Genomic DNA, 17,377 nt, shown 5'->3' with positions numbered 1-17,377 from the left:
TTTTGAAAACAGGCTAACTGGTTTGTTCAGAGTCAAACTGACACAGCTGTGCTAGCACCTGAAGGGAGAAAGGAGAGCTCTCTAAGACAATTTGTGTAGCTTCTCTCTCAAAGTTCTAAAAACTTCAAGCCAGATTAGTTCCTTAAAGAAAATAACAAATTATTGAACTGCTGTGTTCATCACTGGAAGACAGAAGAGTTTTAGCACTTCACTGCTGAATTGAACTCCTGATTTTCCTATTGTCAGATGCATTGGACCTTGGAAGACTGTAGGTGGACTTTGACTGTGTTGTATCAGACGACCATTCGTCGGAAACGTAATCTGCAAAGACTTTATTATTTCTATTTTTTTGATCAGCTACTTAAACACCAAACTACTGTTGGTTTGGGAATATGTATGCAAATGCAGGAGTTAGTTTTTTAAAAAAATAAGTTGTAAGGCCTTTAGATATTGGTTTATCTTACTAGTGTTTAAGATTTTAGTTTTTTTAATAAATAGTTAATTTGTTGATATCTAAAGATACCTGGTTTGGTTTGCCTCATTCGAGGGTTGCTAGATTATTTCAATTCGGCTGCTGTTTTTTCTTTGATTTGGAAAGCTTAAAGATATGTATGATGCGACTTGTGGAGTGGCGGGACTAAATTGACAGTGCGTTGCTCCCACCGCAGTCAGAATTATATATATTGATTGGGGACTTTGTCTTGCCATAACAATACCAAAGTCTGTCTTCTCATCCTCACTTTGCAAAATCATGTCAAAATATAGTATACTATCTTACCATATTAATCCTCCCAAAGTGTGACTCTTCACACTTCTCCACATTGAACTCCACCTGCCATACTTCTGCCCATTTAACCATTTTGTCTATGTCATGCTGAAGTCTACAACTATCCTCATCACTATCTGCTAGTTTTGTATCATCTGCAAACTTTATAATATGGCGCCCTACACCCAAATTTAAAATTGAAGAGTATTAAACCCAAAACTGACTGAGAAACACCACTGCAAACCACCTCCCTGTCTGAAAAACATCCAATCACTATCTCTTTCTTCCTGTCACTGAGCCAATTCTTTAGTCACAACTGTCACTTTCCCCTTTATTTAATAGGCTTCCATCTTCTTAACAAGCCTCCTGTGTGACACTTTATAAAATGCTCTTTGCAAGTCCATATGTACAGCATCTAACTGCACTTCATTGATCAACCTTCTGTATTATTATCCTCACAGAATCAAGTTAGTCCAGAACTATTTGCATTTAACAAATCCATGCTGGCTCTCATTGATTAACCCATGCCTTTCCAAATGAAAGTTTATTTTGTCCCTTATAGTGGTTTCCAATAACATCCCCACCACCAATGTTAGGCTGACTGTCCTCTAGTTTCCTGGTTTATTCCTTTCCCCTTTCTTGAATAATGGCTTAACATTAGTAAACCTCCAACACTATTCCTGTATCCAAAGAGGATTGAAAGGTTGTGGCCAGTGCCTCTTTGATTTCTACCTTTGCTTCTTTCAGCAACCTAGGATGGACATACCAACTTGAAATAATGCTAATCTTTTTAGTTCATCTTCCTTGTCTACTACTATTCTTCCCATAACTCCCTTTTCCTCTTTTAGTGTAACCTTCACATCATCCACTTCCTCAGTGAAGACAGATGCAAAGTACTCATTTAATGCTTAAACCATGCCCACTGCCTCTACATGAAGATTTCCCTTTGATTCCTAAAAGGCCCAACATTTTTCTGAATGACCATCTTTCACTTTATATGCTTATAAAATGTTTTAGGGTTCAATTTAATGTTGCTTGCTAACCTTTTCCCGTAATCTCTCTTTCCTTCCCATATTAACTTTTTCAATTCCCTTCTGTACTACTCATGATCTTCCTGGAAGAAATTCAATCCAGATGAATTAATAGTTTCCTCCCATTAAACATTGGGAAATACCAAAGCCATTGTTTTTAACTACCACCACATACTTTATACCCTGGGCTTGAATTCCATCCTTCCCTCCCTGGAAACTGGTTGAAGCCAGCTGTTTGCAACCTCAACATCCTACCTGATCACAAGCTGAGTTCCCAGCCCCATATCCCCTCCATCACGCAGGCTGCCAATAGCCATCTCTTAACATACATCCCCCGCCTCAGTCTATCTTCTGCCGATACCCTCATCCATGTCTTTGTTTTCTCCAGATTTAATTATTCCAATGCTCTGCTGGCAAGGCTCCCACCCTCCATAAATCTCAGCTGATGCAAAGTTCTACTGACCATATCCATGTTTCCCTTTGTGGGAGAGACCAAAATTAGGCGACACAGTTTAAAAATGAGTCCCCCATATAAGACAGAGATGAGGAGAAATTTTTTCTCTTGAGGGTCGTGAGTCTGTGGAACTTTCTTCCCCGGAAAGCGGTGGAGGCAGGGTCACAATGTTTTTAAGGCAGAGGTAGACCGAATCTTGACAAACAAGGGAGTCAAAGGGTATCGGGGGTAGGCAGGAAAGTGGAGTTGAGTCCACAAACCGATCAGCCATGATCTTGTAGAATGGCAGAGCAGGCTTGAGGGGCTGAATAGCCTACTCCTGCTCCTAGTTCGTATATATGTAAACCATAACTGATCCTGCTCACCTAACACATCTGTGCTTGCTGATCAACATTACCACCCATCCTGCCTACACTTCTATTTCTAAATTCTCATCCTCGTGATCAAACCCTTGTTTGTGAGCTTGCTTCTCCAGCACAACAACCCTCACACTGTTGACGAGCACCATCTTGAAGAATTGGAAGATTTTATTGCAAACAGTTGGGTAAATTACTGCTTTCTTGATGTGTATGATTCAACTGCTAATGAAAAACTGATATCAATATGTAGATATGATGGAGAGTAAAGAAGGGACCCAATAGAGGTTTTCAATATAATGCGAGGTAGTGATTGAGTAAATGGAGCAAAACTGTGCCTTCTGACGAGTGGGTTAATAACAGGTCATAGATTTAAAATCATTGGAAAAAGATCTAGTTGGAGCTAAGAAATCTTTTCATTTGAGTTGTCAGGATCTGGAACACAGAATGGGTAGGGAAAACAACATCTGCCTCCCAAGTTTTCCTTTGCACAGCTGAGGCGAAATAGTTGGATGTTGCACATACACACTGTTGTTATCTGTAAAATCAGAATAAAGCTGGACACACCCAAATGGTCAAGGTGCATACTTGTCATCAAAACCAGAAAATAAGAGATGGAAAGGCATAATTTAAAAAAAATAAAAGCAAAAAGTGCTGGAAATACTCTGCAGGTCTGGCAGCATCTGTGGAGAGAGAAACAGAGTTAGCATTTCAGATCTGTGACCTTTCAGCAGAACTAGAAAAGGTGAGAAATGGAATAGGCTTTGAGCTAGTGAGAGGGGAGAGGCAGGAAGAAGAGAAAAAGGGAAAGTGTGTGATGGGGCAGAGGGCAGGGGAGATTAAATGACAGAGATGTCATGGAATAAAAGGCATAGGGAGTTCTAGTAGTTGTAGTAAAAGACAAAGCATTAGTCCAGGGAGAGTGTTAATGGCAGAAACATCTTTAAATACCACTAACAGAACAGAAGTATTACTGACAGATCATCTCATCCAAAATACATTAAAGGAAATACATTAAAGAAATGAAAAATATGTAAATAATGAGGCAACGAAAGGCCTAAATAAAATCGGTGTTAAATTGAGAAAATACTAGCCAAATATAGAGGGTCCACCAGTTCCAAAATGAGGACAAAAGAACAGGTCAGCAGGGTTGTCTTCCCCCTTCCCCCCGCCCCCCACCTTAAATCAAAACCCCCCAAATGCATTTAGCCTCCCTTTCTCCATCTCATAGAACTCAAAGAAAATTTATGCTATAGAAGGAGGCTTTTTGGTCCATTGTGTCTGTGCTGGTCAATAAAGAGCTACCTAGCCTAATCCCACCTGCTGGATACCATAAGAGCTTTCTCATTTGTTCTCAGTACAGGTGCTGATTGACCAGTGTTTCTAGTTTCTTTGTTTTTGTTTCAGATTTCCAGTATTAGAGGGATTTTTTGCTTTACATTAGTCAGAATCAGCCAGATTTCTTGTGTTTGTGCTGATGCCAGAATGGCAAGTGATAGCTACTCGGGAAAAATGTGGTTTTATATAGAAAAATGTTAAAGTAAATAACCCACATGAAGAAGAATATTCATATTCTGAGGATCAAAAATGTAAATGTGCCCATTGATGAAAAGGGGTATCCCAAATAGGCCTTAATGCAAGGAAATGTTTTGGGGTCAGTGATGCTTTCTTTGAATTGTCTTTTTAAATTTTGTTTCTGGCAAAATCCTCCAAAGGGATTAAGGAAGAAGGTTCAGATCAGTCCACTTCTTGTCCTTGGATTAGACCAAGAATCTCAGTCCAATGAAACACATTTATGAAGATTACTGAAAAAATGTTACTAAAATAGAAAATTAACATATGGGGCTGAATTTTGTGAGTGCACCACAGTTCACGGTGGTGCACTCTAAAAACGGCGTGCATCCTGCGCGGGGGCTCATTTAAATTGAAGGGGCAGAGCGCCCCCACCCCCCCCCGATGACGTAAAGGGGCGACCACCGCGGAGGCGCTGGAGCCATTTTTAAAGGGCTCTAAGTTGCGACTGACTGCTCCAGTCAAAGCCCCCAATCAAAATGTGATTCTGATTGTGTTGGGAGAAACGCACTGTAAATTCAATCCCGTCCCTCCACAGATTGCCGAACATATCATTTTAAACTTTCCAACTTAAAGAAAGACCTAGTCAACTTGGACTATTTATTAACCCCCGAATGAGGCTAACCAAACCAGGTGCCTTTAAATCAACAAATTAACTCTTTAATTAGTAAAACTAAATTCTTAAACACTATGAAGATATAAACAACATTTAAAATAGAAAAAAATTTAGAGTCCTTGCAAATTTACAGTCCAGTGTTGCTCGAAGTCCTCACAGTCGTCTGATGGGGACAAAAGGTTCTTCCATAGTAGAACAGTCCATAGTCTAATTCCAGCAGTAAGTGATCCTTTCCTTCCATCAGCGAATTTCAACAATTAACAACTTGCAAACACTTTTTAAATGAATCAATTTAGCTTTAGAATTTTTTGAGGGATGAAAGATTGTCACAGTCTAACTTCCCTTCCTTCCGTTTAAATTGTCAGAGATCTCTGTTTTGGCTTGACTTTTAGAATTTTGAGAGATGATAATTAAACAGACTAAATTCTCTTCCTTCAGTTTAAATGGCTGAGAGCTCTTTTTTCAGGTGCTAACACCAGCTGTCTGTCTGTGTTCCCTGTTAGAACTAAAAGCCAGTTCAAAATTGAATTGTAACGTTGTATATGCTGAATGGCTGTTGTCAGGTAACCAGAATGCATTCTCTGAAGCTGGTTGGTTCTCTCTCCATATGGTTGTATCCAACGGCAACCAAAATACACTTTCTCTAACTCCTGAGGCTTACTGGTTCTTAAAGCAGTACAGCTCCCTTTTCCAGCCTTAGAGATACACCACATATTCCCTGGAGAAAAAAAAACTACAGGACCATGACACATCCGCCCATAGCAGAATAAAACACCATTCCTAAAATGCGTTTCATTCCAATGGGTAAAAAAAAACAAATTGAAATAACGCTAACACGTTTTCTACACATTACTGGCATACTCAGCCAGGTGAACTGCACAGCTAGGAGCACTGACCACTACTGGGTTCATTATTCTCTGAGAAGTTTCTCAAGTACCCCTTAACCTATGTGGCATCACTTGACACTGGAAAACCCTGTCCGGTGTAACAGAAGCTGATTTTTTTCTTACCCTGGCGTGTCAAAGGGATTTGACAATATCCCTCCAACACATTTGCCTCTTTAAGACACGTTGTGTTTCCCACTCTGTCCATATGGTCTTTTAAATAAAAAATTGGGTAGGAGTCTGCCTTCTTTACCACGGTGACTTTTCTAGAGTCTATGCAAGTTTGAGCTGACCCACCAGGTTTTGAGATCAAGATCATCTGTGAATTCCAGCTGTCCTGACTAGGTTCATCTAAGCTACCCTTCGGCATGCAATGTACCTCTGCTTCCACTTGGGCCTGTCTGTCTGGACCTAAGCGACAAGGATGTTGTTTTAAAGGAATGGTTCCCCCTATACCCACATTATGTGTGGCTATGGTTGGACATCCTGGCTTATCCCTACAAACATTTTGAAATGTTGTGAAAACTCTAGTTAGGACTTCTCGCTGTTTTGCCTCTAAGTGTAAAAGCCTACTGTTTAATTTTCCTAGCCATTCTGCATTCACTAATGGGATATTTGGAGGTTCAATCTGAGAATTTCCTAAGCCTACTTCTGCCTCATCCTCACTATCCTTTTCCTTCTCCACAGTCACGATTACGTGACATACCTGTACTCGCATATCCTCCTCCCTGCGGTAATATGGTTTGAGCATATTAATATGACATAACCGGTTCTTCCGGCAGTCAGGGGTGTCAGTCAAGTAATCTACCTTACCCACTCTTTTGATCGCTCTATATGGACCACTGAACCGTGCTTTCACTGGTTCTCCCTATGATGGTAACAACACGAATATTTCATCCCCTGGTTTTATGGTAGGATGTGGTTTTCCCATAGATTTGACAAATGTGGCATTCCCTACAAAATTGTCTCTCATCCTTTGTAAGACCTGGCCAGTAATAATGTTTGCTTATGTGTGATTTGGTCTTCCGAATTCCCCCATGTCCTGCAGAAGGGATGTCATGTGCTAACCTTAATAATCCTTGTCAATATTTAGCTGGTACTACTATCTGTTCAACAGCTGTCCAGTCTTCGTCAGCAGGCCTATGATGTGGCCTCCATTTCCTCCTGAAAACCCCATTTGCCATATAATAGCCTTCCGGAACTCCTTTTGCCTCAGCTTCTGACAGAGCCGTCAGTGCTATTCGGTATATCTCTGCATCAGCTGCTGTGTTGCAATGATAGACAATCTGTTAAACATCTCATTTGGATTATCTAAATCCCCAAATAAGGTTTCAGATGCCTGGCTATCTATTTGTCGTGCCCCTTTTACCTCCAACAAGGGATCCTGTTTAGCCATTGCTCGTGTAACTACGCACGCATGAAATATTCCTGGAACTTGTTCCATTTCCTTAATTTCACTTGGTTCTTCTGTAACTATAGGAGAATCTGATATTTTTGAACCAGCCAAATCATTTCCCAGGAGTGGATCAATTCCCTTTACTGGTAAACTGTAGACAACACCTACAGTTACTACCCCAGATATTAAGACACTCTCTAGGTGTACTTTATACAAAGGTACGGGTATATACTCCCCACCAATTCCATTAACTAAAACTTTAGCGTTCAAGGTGCTCTGTGGTGGAAACCTCATATCTTTCCCCAGCAAGAGCTTTTGGGTTGCTACTGTGTCCCTGAGTATAATAAGTTTTCCTGCCTCACAGGATACGGAGTTACTCTCCCCTTTGACAAAAATTCATTATAACTCTCAGGTATTTTATTCTTAAACTTTACACTCCATTTTAGTTTTAGTATCTGGCTTTGCATTCACAACTGTCTTTAAAGCTATAGCCTGGTCTGCTATACTCTCAGTCAGAGTCTTACTGTAGGCCCCTTACAGTCAGAAACAGGGGAATTTATTATGGGGAACAAAGAAATGGCTGACCAACTAAATGCATACTTTGCTTCTGTCTTTACAAAGGAGGACACAAATATCAAACCAGAAATGTTTGGGAACACAGGGTTTAGTGAGAGAGAGGAACTGAAGGAAACAGTATGAGTAGAGAAATGGTGTTGGGGAAATTTATGGGATTGAAGGCTGATAAATCCCCAGGGCCTGATGGTCTGCATCCCAGAGTACTTAAGGAAGTGGCCCTAGAAATAGTGGATGCATTGGTGGTCATCTTCCAAGATTCTGTAGACTCTGGAATAGTTCCTACAGATTGGAGGGTAGCTAATGTAACCCTACTATTTAAAAAGGGAGGTAGAGAGAAAACAGGGAATTATAGACCAGTCAGCCTGACATCGGTAGTGGGGAAAATTCTAGAGTCCATTACCAAAGATTTTATAGTAGGACGCTTGGAGAACAGTGGTAGAATCGGACAGAGTCAGCATGGTATCACGAAAGGGAAATCATGCTTGACAAATCTACTAGAATTCTTCGAGGATGTAACTAGTAGAGTTGCTGAGGGGAGCCAGTGGATGTGGTTTATTTGGACTTTCAGAAGGCTTTCGACAAAGTCCCACATAAGAGATTAGCGTGTAAAATTAAAGCGCATGGGATTGGGGGTAGTGTATTGTGATGGATAGAAAATTGGTTGGCATATAGGAAACAAAAGAGTGGGGTTAAATGGGTCTTTTTCCGACTGGCAGGCAGTGACTAGTGGGGTACCACAGGGATCGGTGCTAGGACCGCAGTTATTCACAATATATATTAATGATTTAGATGAGGGAACTAAATGTAATATCTCCAGCTTTGCAGATGACACAAAACTGGGTGGGAGGGTGAGTTTTGAGGAGGATGCAGAGAGGCTTCAGTGTGATTTGGACAAGTTGAGTGAGTGGGCAAATACATGGCAGATGCAGTGTAATGTGGATAAATGTGAGGTTATCCACATTGGTAGCAAAAACAGGAAGGCAGATTATTATCTGAACGGTTATAAACTGAGAGAGGGGAATATGCAGCGAGACCTGGGTGTTCTTGTATACCAGTCGCTGAAGGTAAGCATGCAGATCCAACAGGCGGTAAAAAAGGCAAATGGTATGTTGGCCTTCATAACGAGAGGATTCAAGTACAGGAGCAGGGATGTCTTGCTGCAATTATACAGGACCTTGGTGAGGCCACACCTGGAATATTGTGTGCAGTTTTGGTCTCCTTATCTGAGGAAAGATGTTCTTGCTATAGAGGGAGTGCAGCGAAGGTTTACCAGACTGATTCCTGGGATGGCGGGACTGACGCATGTGGAGAGATTGAGTCAGTTAGGATATTATTCGCTGGAGTTCAGAAGAGTGAGGGGGGATCTCATAGAAAACTCTAAAATTCTAATAGGACTTGACAGGGTAGATGCAGAAAGGATGTTCCCGATGGTGGGGGAATCCAGAACCAGGGGTCATAGTCTAAGGATACGGGGTAAACCTTTCAGGACTGAGATGAGGAGAAATTTCTTCACCCAGAGAGTGGTGAACCTGCGGAATTCTCTACCACAAAAAGCAGTTGAGGCCAAAACGTTGTATGTTTTCAAGAAGGAGTTAGATATGGCTCTTGGATTTAAAGGGATCAAAGGATATGGGGCGAATGCGAGAACAGGTTACTGAGTTGGATGATCAGCCGTGATCATAATGAATGGCGGAACAGGCTCGAAGGGCTGAATAGCCTACTCCAGCTCCTATTTTCTGTGTTTTCCCCTGCACCAGCTTTGCGTACCCCAACAAGTCTTATGGGTTTACCTCACAATTTCCAGTACTCTGAACGAAGATGACCCTGTTTTGTTGCAATGATAACACTTTGGCTTGCAAACCTCACTTCTACCCTCAGCATCTTCCTTGCTGACCTGAGGAGGTGATCCTGGGGCATTCCCAGCTGTTCCTTCTTGTCCTCGGCTATTTGCCTTCCTTTCACTCTACCACTTTATATCCTTTTTGGGTTTATGCAGGTGATGGACAAAATAGGTTAGCTTATTCACAAGCTCTAAATCATCAACAATCTCTGCTGCTTGCCTATCTTTCAGGTTATCTATATGAGTTCTCACTACTAGAGGAATAAAATATAAAAGTAGGGTAGTGTTGCTGCAACTGTACAAGGCATTAATGAGACCGCACCTGGAGTGTTGCGCACAGTTTTGGTCCCCTTACTTGAGGAGGGATGTAGTTGCATTGGAGGCAGTTCAGAGGAGGTTCACTAGATTGATTCCAGGGATGAGGGGTTTGTCTTATGAAGAGAGATTTTGCAGTTTAGACCTTTACTCTCTAGAGTTTAGAAGAATGAGAGGAGATCTAATTGAGGTATAGCAGATGATTAAGGGGATTGACAAAGTAGACGTAGAGAGGATGTTTCCTCTTGTGGGGCAATCTAGAACGAGAGGTCATAGTTTCAGGATAAGGGGTAGCAGATTAAAAACACAGATGAGGAGAAATTACTTCTCTCAAAGGGTCGTGAGTCTGTGGAATTCACTACCTAGAGTGCGGTGGATGCCGGGACATTGAGTAAATTTAAGCAGGAGATAGACAAATTTTTAATTAGTAATGGGTTGAAGGGTTATGGAGAACGGGCAGGAAAGTGGAGTTGAAGCTGAGATGAAATCAGCCATGATTGTATTGAATGGCGGAGCAGCTTCGAGGGGCTGAATTGCCTGCTCCTGCTCCTAGTTCTTATGTTATGGTCTACTAAAGGAATGGAGTTTTTAAACACTTCTAAGAGAATCAATTCTCGAAGGTTCTCATATGTGGTTTCTAGCTTTAATGCCTGTATCCAACAGTCAAATACGTCACCCTCTCAAATTCTAAGTATGTCTGCCCAGTCAATCTCCTTAAGTTCCTAAACTTCTGATGGTAAGCTTCAGGGACTAACTCATGCACAGCGAGAATAGTCTTTTTTGCCATCTCATAATCTGCAGAAGCCTCTTCAGAAAGTATGGCATAAGCTTCATGAGCTCTGCCTACCAGCCTGCTCTGCATGACCAATGTCCAGCTTTCTTTCGGCCATTTCATCTGTTTGGCTATTTTTTCAAAGATATGAAAAATGCCTCTCCCTCCCTTCCGTCGAATGTAGGAAGAGCCTGTATAAATTTAAACAACTTTTTGCTGGGACCTGATCTCAACTCAGATTCTTCCTGAACCGAATTTTTCCTGGATTCAAGACTACCCTTTTGTCTTAGTTCCATCTCTTTTAACTTAAATTCCCTCTCTCTTTCATTTTCTCTGCGAAATGCGCTCTCTTTCTCCCTTTCCTCTTTTTCCAATTCAGATTTCCTTAATTCTTTTTCCTGCTGAAATTCCAGTTTCCTCATTTCTAACTGAATCCTAGCCAATTCCACTGCATCACTCTCTGACCTACTACCTTCTTGTCTGTCGTATTCCCTTTCTTGTTCCTCGTATTGCCCTTCATCTGTATCATCATCATCTTCTACTAATTCCAGATGTTCGGCTATTATGTCAATTATCTCTGCTTTTTTGGCACCTGATTTCAATTCCCACCCCAATTTCGTTGCCAATTCTTTTAATTGGTTCTTAATTAAAGTTATCAAGTCACTCAGGGAAACATTCTGCTTTCCCAGAAACTCTGCTACAAAACAATGGTATCGACTGTACCTTATTATACAAGAAACCTGGTTCTTTTAATTTCTTTGTAATTGGTATTAGATTTAGATCCCAACAATCGAGTTTCCAATTGATATGATCTCAAACTCGAGAGAAATTAAATATAATGCCAAACGCAAGACCCCAATTTGAATATGTTATCTCAGAAATGAGTAATTAATATGATTCCAAATGTGAGCCCTCCAGATTAGTCTGATTCTGATCCCAGACACGAGCCACCGAATTAAGATATGATTCAACTGCGAGTGAGCCCCCAATTAAGATAATCCCAAGAAACCCAATTAATATGTGATTCAAATCTTGAGCGACACCGCAATTAATATGTTATTCAAGTCCCGGATGAGCCCCCAATAAATATGTGATTCAAATCCCGGACGAGAAACCCAATTAATATGTTACGACCGATCCCTCCAGTCAAAATCCCCAATCAAAATATAAGATTCTGATTGTGGTGGGAGAAACACAATGTTAATACAATTCCATCCCTCCACAGATCACCTAACATTTTAAACTATCCAAATTAAAGAAAGACCCAGCCAAATTGTACTATTAACCCCCGAATGAGGTTAACCAAACCAGGTGTCTTTAAATCAACAAATTAACTGTTTAATTAGAAAAACTAAATTCTTTAACACTATGAAGATATAAACAACATTTAAAATAGAAAAAAAATTAGAGTCCTTGCAAATTTACAGTCTAATGTTGCTTTAAGTCCTTACAGCCATCCGTTGGGTTAAAAGGTTCTTCCATAGTAGAACAGTCCATAGTCTAATTCCAGCAGCATATGATGCTTTTCTTCCGTCAGCGAATTTCAACAATTAACGACTTGCAAACAATTTTTAAATGAATCAATTTAGCTTTAGAATTTTTTGAGGGATAAAAGATTGTCACAGTCTAACTTCCCTTCCTTCCGTTTAAATAGTCAGAGATCTCTGTTTTGGATTGACTTTTTTAGAATTTTGAGAGATGATAATTAAATAGACTAAATTCTCTTCCTTCAGTTTAAATGGCTGAGAGCTCTTTTTTCAGGTGCTAATACCAGTTGTCTGTCTGTGTTCTCTGTTAGAACAGACTGTCTTCAACTAAAAAGCCAGTTCAAAATTGAATTCTAACATTGTATATCCTGTCCTGGGTCCCTGAATGGCTGGCTGTTGCTGGATAACCAGGATGCATTCTCTGAAGCTGGTTGGTTCCCTCTCCATATGGTTGTATCCAACGCAACCAAAATGCACTTTCTCTAACTCCTGACGCTTACTGGTGCTTCAAGCAGTACAGCTCCTTTTCCAGCCTTGAAGATACACCACATTTTCCTCGGAGAAAATAAAAACTACAGGACCATGACATTACAATGTAGTTTTAATTTTTAAAGTTACTGTCATCGGGAAGTTTTATTATCGATTGATAAAGATGTTGAGGCTCTTCCCCAACCCCCCTAATAGTCATGTAAGTGGAATTTATTCCCTTCCCAAACTTTCCCTTCGAACATTTGGCTTCTAGAACCCCTTCCCCCATCCCCACATGCAATAAAAATTGATTGCCCCGCTCCTTCAACCACCCCCCCCACCGCCCTGAATATTTTATTACTCTCCCCCTCCCCACCAGGTTCTCGCCTGGAACTCCAGATGGAGTTCCGAAGGTGCGCGACGGCTGAATGGAGGCCGTAAAATAGGAGTGGGACAGCCGCCGCCTGCAGGTAAGTTTATTTACATATTTTAAATGTTAAATGCCCACGGCGTCGAGCAGCCTGTAAGATTCAGCGCATGGTCAGTATTGATTCACAGGTTACTTGCACATGTTTCTAACAGAATCTCTGCAGCTGTAAATAGATATCCAAACTTATTTCCAGTGACACAATATCAGAAAAAGAGCAATGTTGAAAAGATAGGAGAGAAGATAAATAATCATTGAATGGCAAATAGGTGATGCGTGAAGATTGTAAAGGAAGGAAAAACTGAGTGGTACTGAACTATTAGGAAAGATTAACGTTCAGGTGTATAAAAGCATTCTAAGGTATAATCTACAGAGGAAGCATGACCTCGTCAGCAGACGTAGTCTCTTCAGACTACTAGAAAAGATCGGATGTCCACCAAAGCTACTATGTATCATCACTTCATTCCATGACAATATGAAAGGCACAATTCAGCATAGCGGCGCCTCATCAGACCCCTTTCCTATCCTGAGTGGCGTGAAACAGGGCTGTGTTCTCGCACCTACACTGTTTGGGATTTTCTTCTCCCTACTGCTCTTGCACGCGTTCAAGTCTTCAGAAGAAGGAATTTTCCTCCACACAAGATCAGGTGGCAGGTTGTTTAACCTTGCCCGCCTAAGAGCGAAGACCAAAGTACGGTAAGTCCTCATCAGGGAACTCCTCTTTGCTGACAATGCTGCATTAACATCTCACACTGAAGAGTGTCTGCAGAGTCTCATCGACCGGTTTGCGGCTGCCTGCAACGAGTTTGGCCCAACCATCAGCCTCAAGAAAACGAACATCATGGGACAGGATGTCAGAAATGCTCCATCCATCAATATCGGCAACCACGCTCGGGAAGTGGTTCAAGTGTTCACCTACATAGATTCAACTATCACCAGTAACCTGTCTCTCGATGCAGAAATCAACAAGCGCATGGGAAAGGCTTCCACTGCTATGTCCAGACTGGCCAAGAGAGTGTGGGAAAATGGCGCACTGACACACTTGGACTTTTGTGTTCCGTATCAAGCCTGTGTCCTCAGTACCTTGCTCTACGACAGCGAGGCCTGGACAACGTATGTCAGCCAAGAGCGACGTCTCAATTCATTCCATCTTCGTTGCCTCCAGAGAATCCTTGGCATCAGGTGGCAGGACCGCATCTCCAACACAGTAGTCCTCGAGGCGGCCAACATCCCCAGCTTATACACACTACTGAGTTAGCGGCGCTTGAGATGGCTTGGCCATGTGAGCCGCATGGAAGATGGCAGGATCCCCAAGGACACATTGTACAGCGAACTCGCCATTGGTATCAGACCTACCGGCCGTCCATGTCTCCGCTTTAAAGACGTCTGCAAAACGCGACATGAAGTCCTGTAACATTGATCACAAGTCGTGGGAGTCAGTTGCCAGTGATCGCCAGAGCTGGCGGGCAGCCATAAAGGCGGGGCTAAAGTGTGGCGAGTCGAAGAGACTTAGCTGTTGGCAGGAAAAAAGACAGAAGCGCCAACTGTGTAACAGCCCTGACAACCAATTTTTTCTGTAGCACCTGTGGAAGAGTCGGTCACTCTAGTATTGGCCTTTATAGCCACTCCAGGCGCTGCTCCACAAACCACTGACCATCTCCAGGCGCTTACCCATTGGCCCCCGAGACAAGGAGGCCAAAGAAGAAGAAGGTATAATCTACAGAGGAAGCATGATTATTCACCAAATAAAGGTTGTATTGACGTTGAGCTGTTTAATAATGCCTTGAGTATTGAAAAAGGGAAGGAAACATTCAAATTGCTAAGTTCGAACAAATCACTCTCCACTGCCCAGTCCCTCCACCCTCCTCCAAAAATATTAAATAGGACTTGAGTTTGATTGCAGTATAGTATTGTGTAAAATTAATTGAAGTATTTCTTTTATATTAGGGTATGACAGTGGATGAATTCGATAGATTGGACTTCGACATGATCCTAATGAGTCCTCCTTGTCAGCCATTTACAAGGTTTGTATTTGCATAGCAATAGTGACTGCATTTCAAAGCAATTGATTCTGTATGAAATGCCTTGGGAAATTTCTGGAAATGTGTTGGGATGCTATATAAATGCAAGTTTTTTCTCTTTAATTGTTAAACAGTGAACTTTTACCACTGTCATTGTGCCTATTTGTCATTACTCAACTTGTAACTGATGTTTTATAACATGGGCAGCGCAGTGGTTAGCACCGCAGCCTCACAGCTCCAGGGACCCGGGTTCGATTCCGGGTACTGCCTGTGTGGAGTTTGCAAGTTCTCCCTGTGTCTGCGTGGGTTTTCTCCGGGTGCTCCGGTTTCCTCCCACAAGCCAAAAGACTTGCAGGTTGATAGGTAAATTGGCCATTATAAATTGTCACTAGTATAGGTAGGTGGTAGGGAAATATAGGGACAGGTGGGGATGTTTGGTAGGAATATGGGATTAGTGTAGGATTAGTATAAATGGGTGGTTGATGTTCGGCACAGACTCGGTGGGCCGAAGGGCCTGTTTCAGTGATGTATCTCTAATCTAATATAAAAATATTGGCTTAAATAAATACAGAAAATACTGAAAACATTCAGCAGGTCAGGCAGCACTGGTGCAGAGAGAAATGGAGTTTATATTTCAGGCTAGTGAAATTTCTTCAGAACCAAGTATTGGCTCAAAATAAAAACAAGAAATGCTGGAAATGCTCAGCAGGTCTGGCAACATCTGTGCAGAAAGAAGTAGAGTTAACGTTTCAGATCAGTGACCCTGCTTAACTCTTAACGTTAACTGCAGCATTTCTTGTTTTTATTTCAGATTTCCAGCATCTGCAATCTTTTGCTCTTATCCAAGTATTGTCATCTTGCTCTGAACACTTCTGACAACAAACCCAAAATTAATATAAAAGTGAACATTGATAACCCATATTGCAATAAATATTTCCTTCTCAAGTATACCATCTCAATCTTTTTATTTGTGAAGGGAAATATAGTTATCTATATGTAAATATAGTTTTTGCTTAAACAAAAGAAGTCCATATTTGCAGTGTAGAAAGAGTGAGTTTCACTTGTCATTTACATCCTGGAGCACTTTGCCCCCTTCTTTGTTCTATTCACATTCTCGAATTGAGTAAATTTTATCCTGTTTTGATAATTGTCTGACAACTGGAAAAGTTGATGAGCTATATTGGTGTTGAACTCTACGGTCTTGACAACATCCTTTGCTCATCTTTGTACAAAATGTACAGTAAGGTATTTTCTGAAATTTTATTTTTTTATTGGAAAAGTAACAGTAAAAGGTAAAAGATAAAGTGTAAAAAAGAAACACAAACTGATCCATCAATCAATTGCATTCATCAGTCAGCAGTGACCAGACAAACAAGCACATATGACAGAGGTGATGACTAAGTGTTGAACTTTACCTATAGCTCCAGCTGCATGGTTGAAATACAACTTTACTTCAATATAATGCCAAAGTGTGCACTGCCGGACTTAACCTGATCTTGTATTTTCTTCTGTTGTGTGTAGCTGAAGCTCCCCTGTCATTTGCACCTTCCACTTAAGTGACGAAGTATTGCAATTTCAATAAAACTTGAGGCCTTCTGGCTATTGTCATAGAGTTATACAACACAGAAACAGACCCTTCGGCCCATCGTGTCTGTGCCGGCCATCAAGCACCTGACTATTCTAATCCCATTTTCCAGCACTTGGCCTGTAGCCTTGTATGCTATGGCATTTCAATTTCTCCGCTAAATACCTCTTAAATGTTGTGAGGGTTCCTGCCTCGACCACCCCTTCAGGCAATGTGTTCCAGATTCCAACCACCCTCTGGGTGAAATTTTTTTTCCTCAAATCCTCTCTAAACCTCCTGCCCCTTACCTTAAATCTATGCCCCCTGGTTATTGACCCTTCCGCCAAGGGGAAAAGTTTCTTCCTATCTAACCTATCAATGCCCCTCATCATTTTGTATACCTCAGTCAGGTCCCCCTCAGCCTTCTCTGCTCTAAGGGAAACAATCCTAGCCTTTCCAGTCTCTCTTCATAGCTGAAATGCTCCAGCCCAGGCAATATCCTAGTGAATCTCATCTGCACCCTTTCCAGTGCAGTCGCATCCTTCCTATAGTGTGGTGCTCAGAACTGTACACAGTACTCCAGCTGTGGCCTAACTAGCGTTTTATACAGCTCCATCATAATCTTCCTGCTCTTATATTCTGTGCCTCGGCTAATAAAGGCAAGTATCCCATATGCCTACAGAACCACCTTATCTACCTGTGCTGCTGCCTTCAGTGATCTATGGACAAGTACACCAAGGTCTCTCTGGCCATCTTGTACTTCCCAGGGTCCTACCATCCATTGTGTATTCCCTTGACTTGTTAGTCCTCCCAAAATGCTTCACCTCACACT

At 41.5% G+C, this 17,377-nt stretch overlaps 1 protein-coding gene across 3 annotated transcripts in view; it reads left to right on the top strand.

Annotated features, from left to right (window-relative positions):
- Nucleotides 1–17,377, top strand: part of trdmt1 (tRNA aspartic acid methyltransferase 1) — a 137,506-nt gene that overhangs the window by 62,719 nt on the left and 57,410 nt on the right. For all 3 annotated transcript variants that reach the window (XR_010969076.1, XM_068013348.1, XM_068013336.1), the window contains one exon: nt 14,908–14,984. Coding sequence is in view for 2 of the 3 variants with exons in the window: in XM_068013336.1 (XP_067869437.1) it covers nt 14,908–14,984 (77 nt within the window). In the remaining variant the exon portion in view is untranslated. The remainder of the gene's footprint in view (nt 1–14,907; nt 14,985–17,377) is intronic.

Source organism: Heterodontus francisci, chromosome 2, assembly GCF_036365525.1.
Source record: "Heterodontus francisci isolate sHetFra1 chromosome 2, sHetFra1.hap1, whole genome shotgun sequence".
In the NCBI taxonomy this organism is placed as follows: Eukaryota; Metazoa; Chordata; class Chondrichthyes; order Heterodontiformes; family Heterodontidae; genus Heterodontus; species Heterodontus francisci.
Note: the sequence above shows the minus strand (reverse complement) of the source record. Positions and strands in the feature narration are given on the sequence as shown.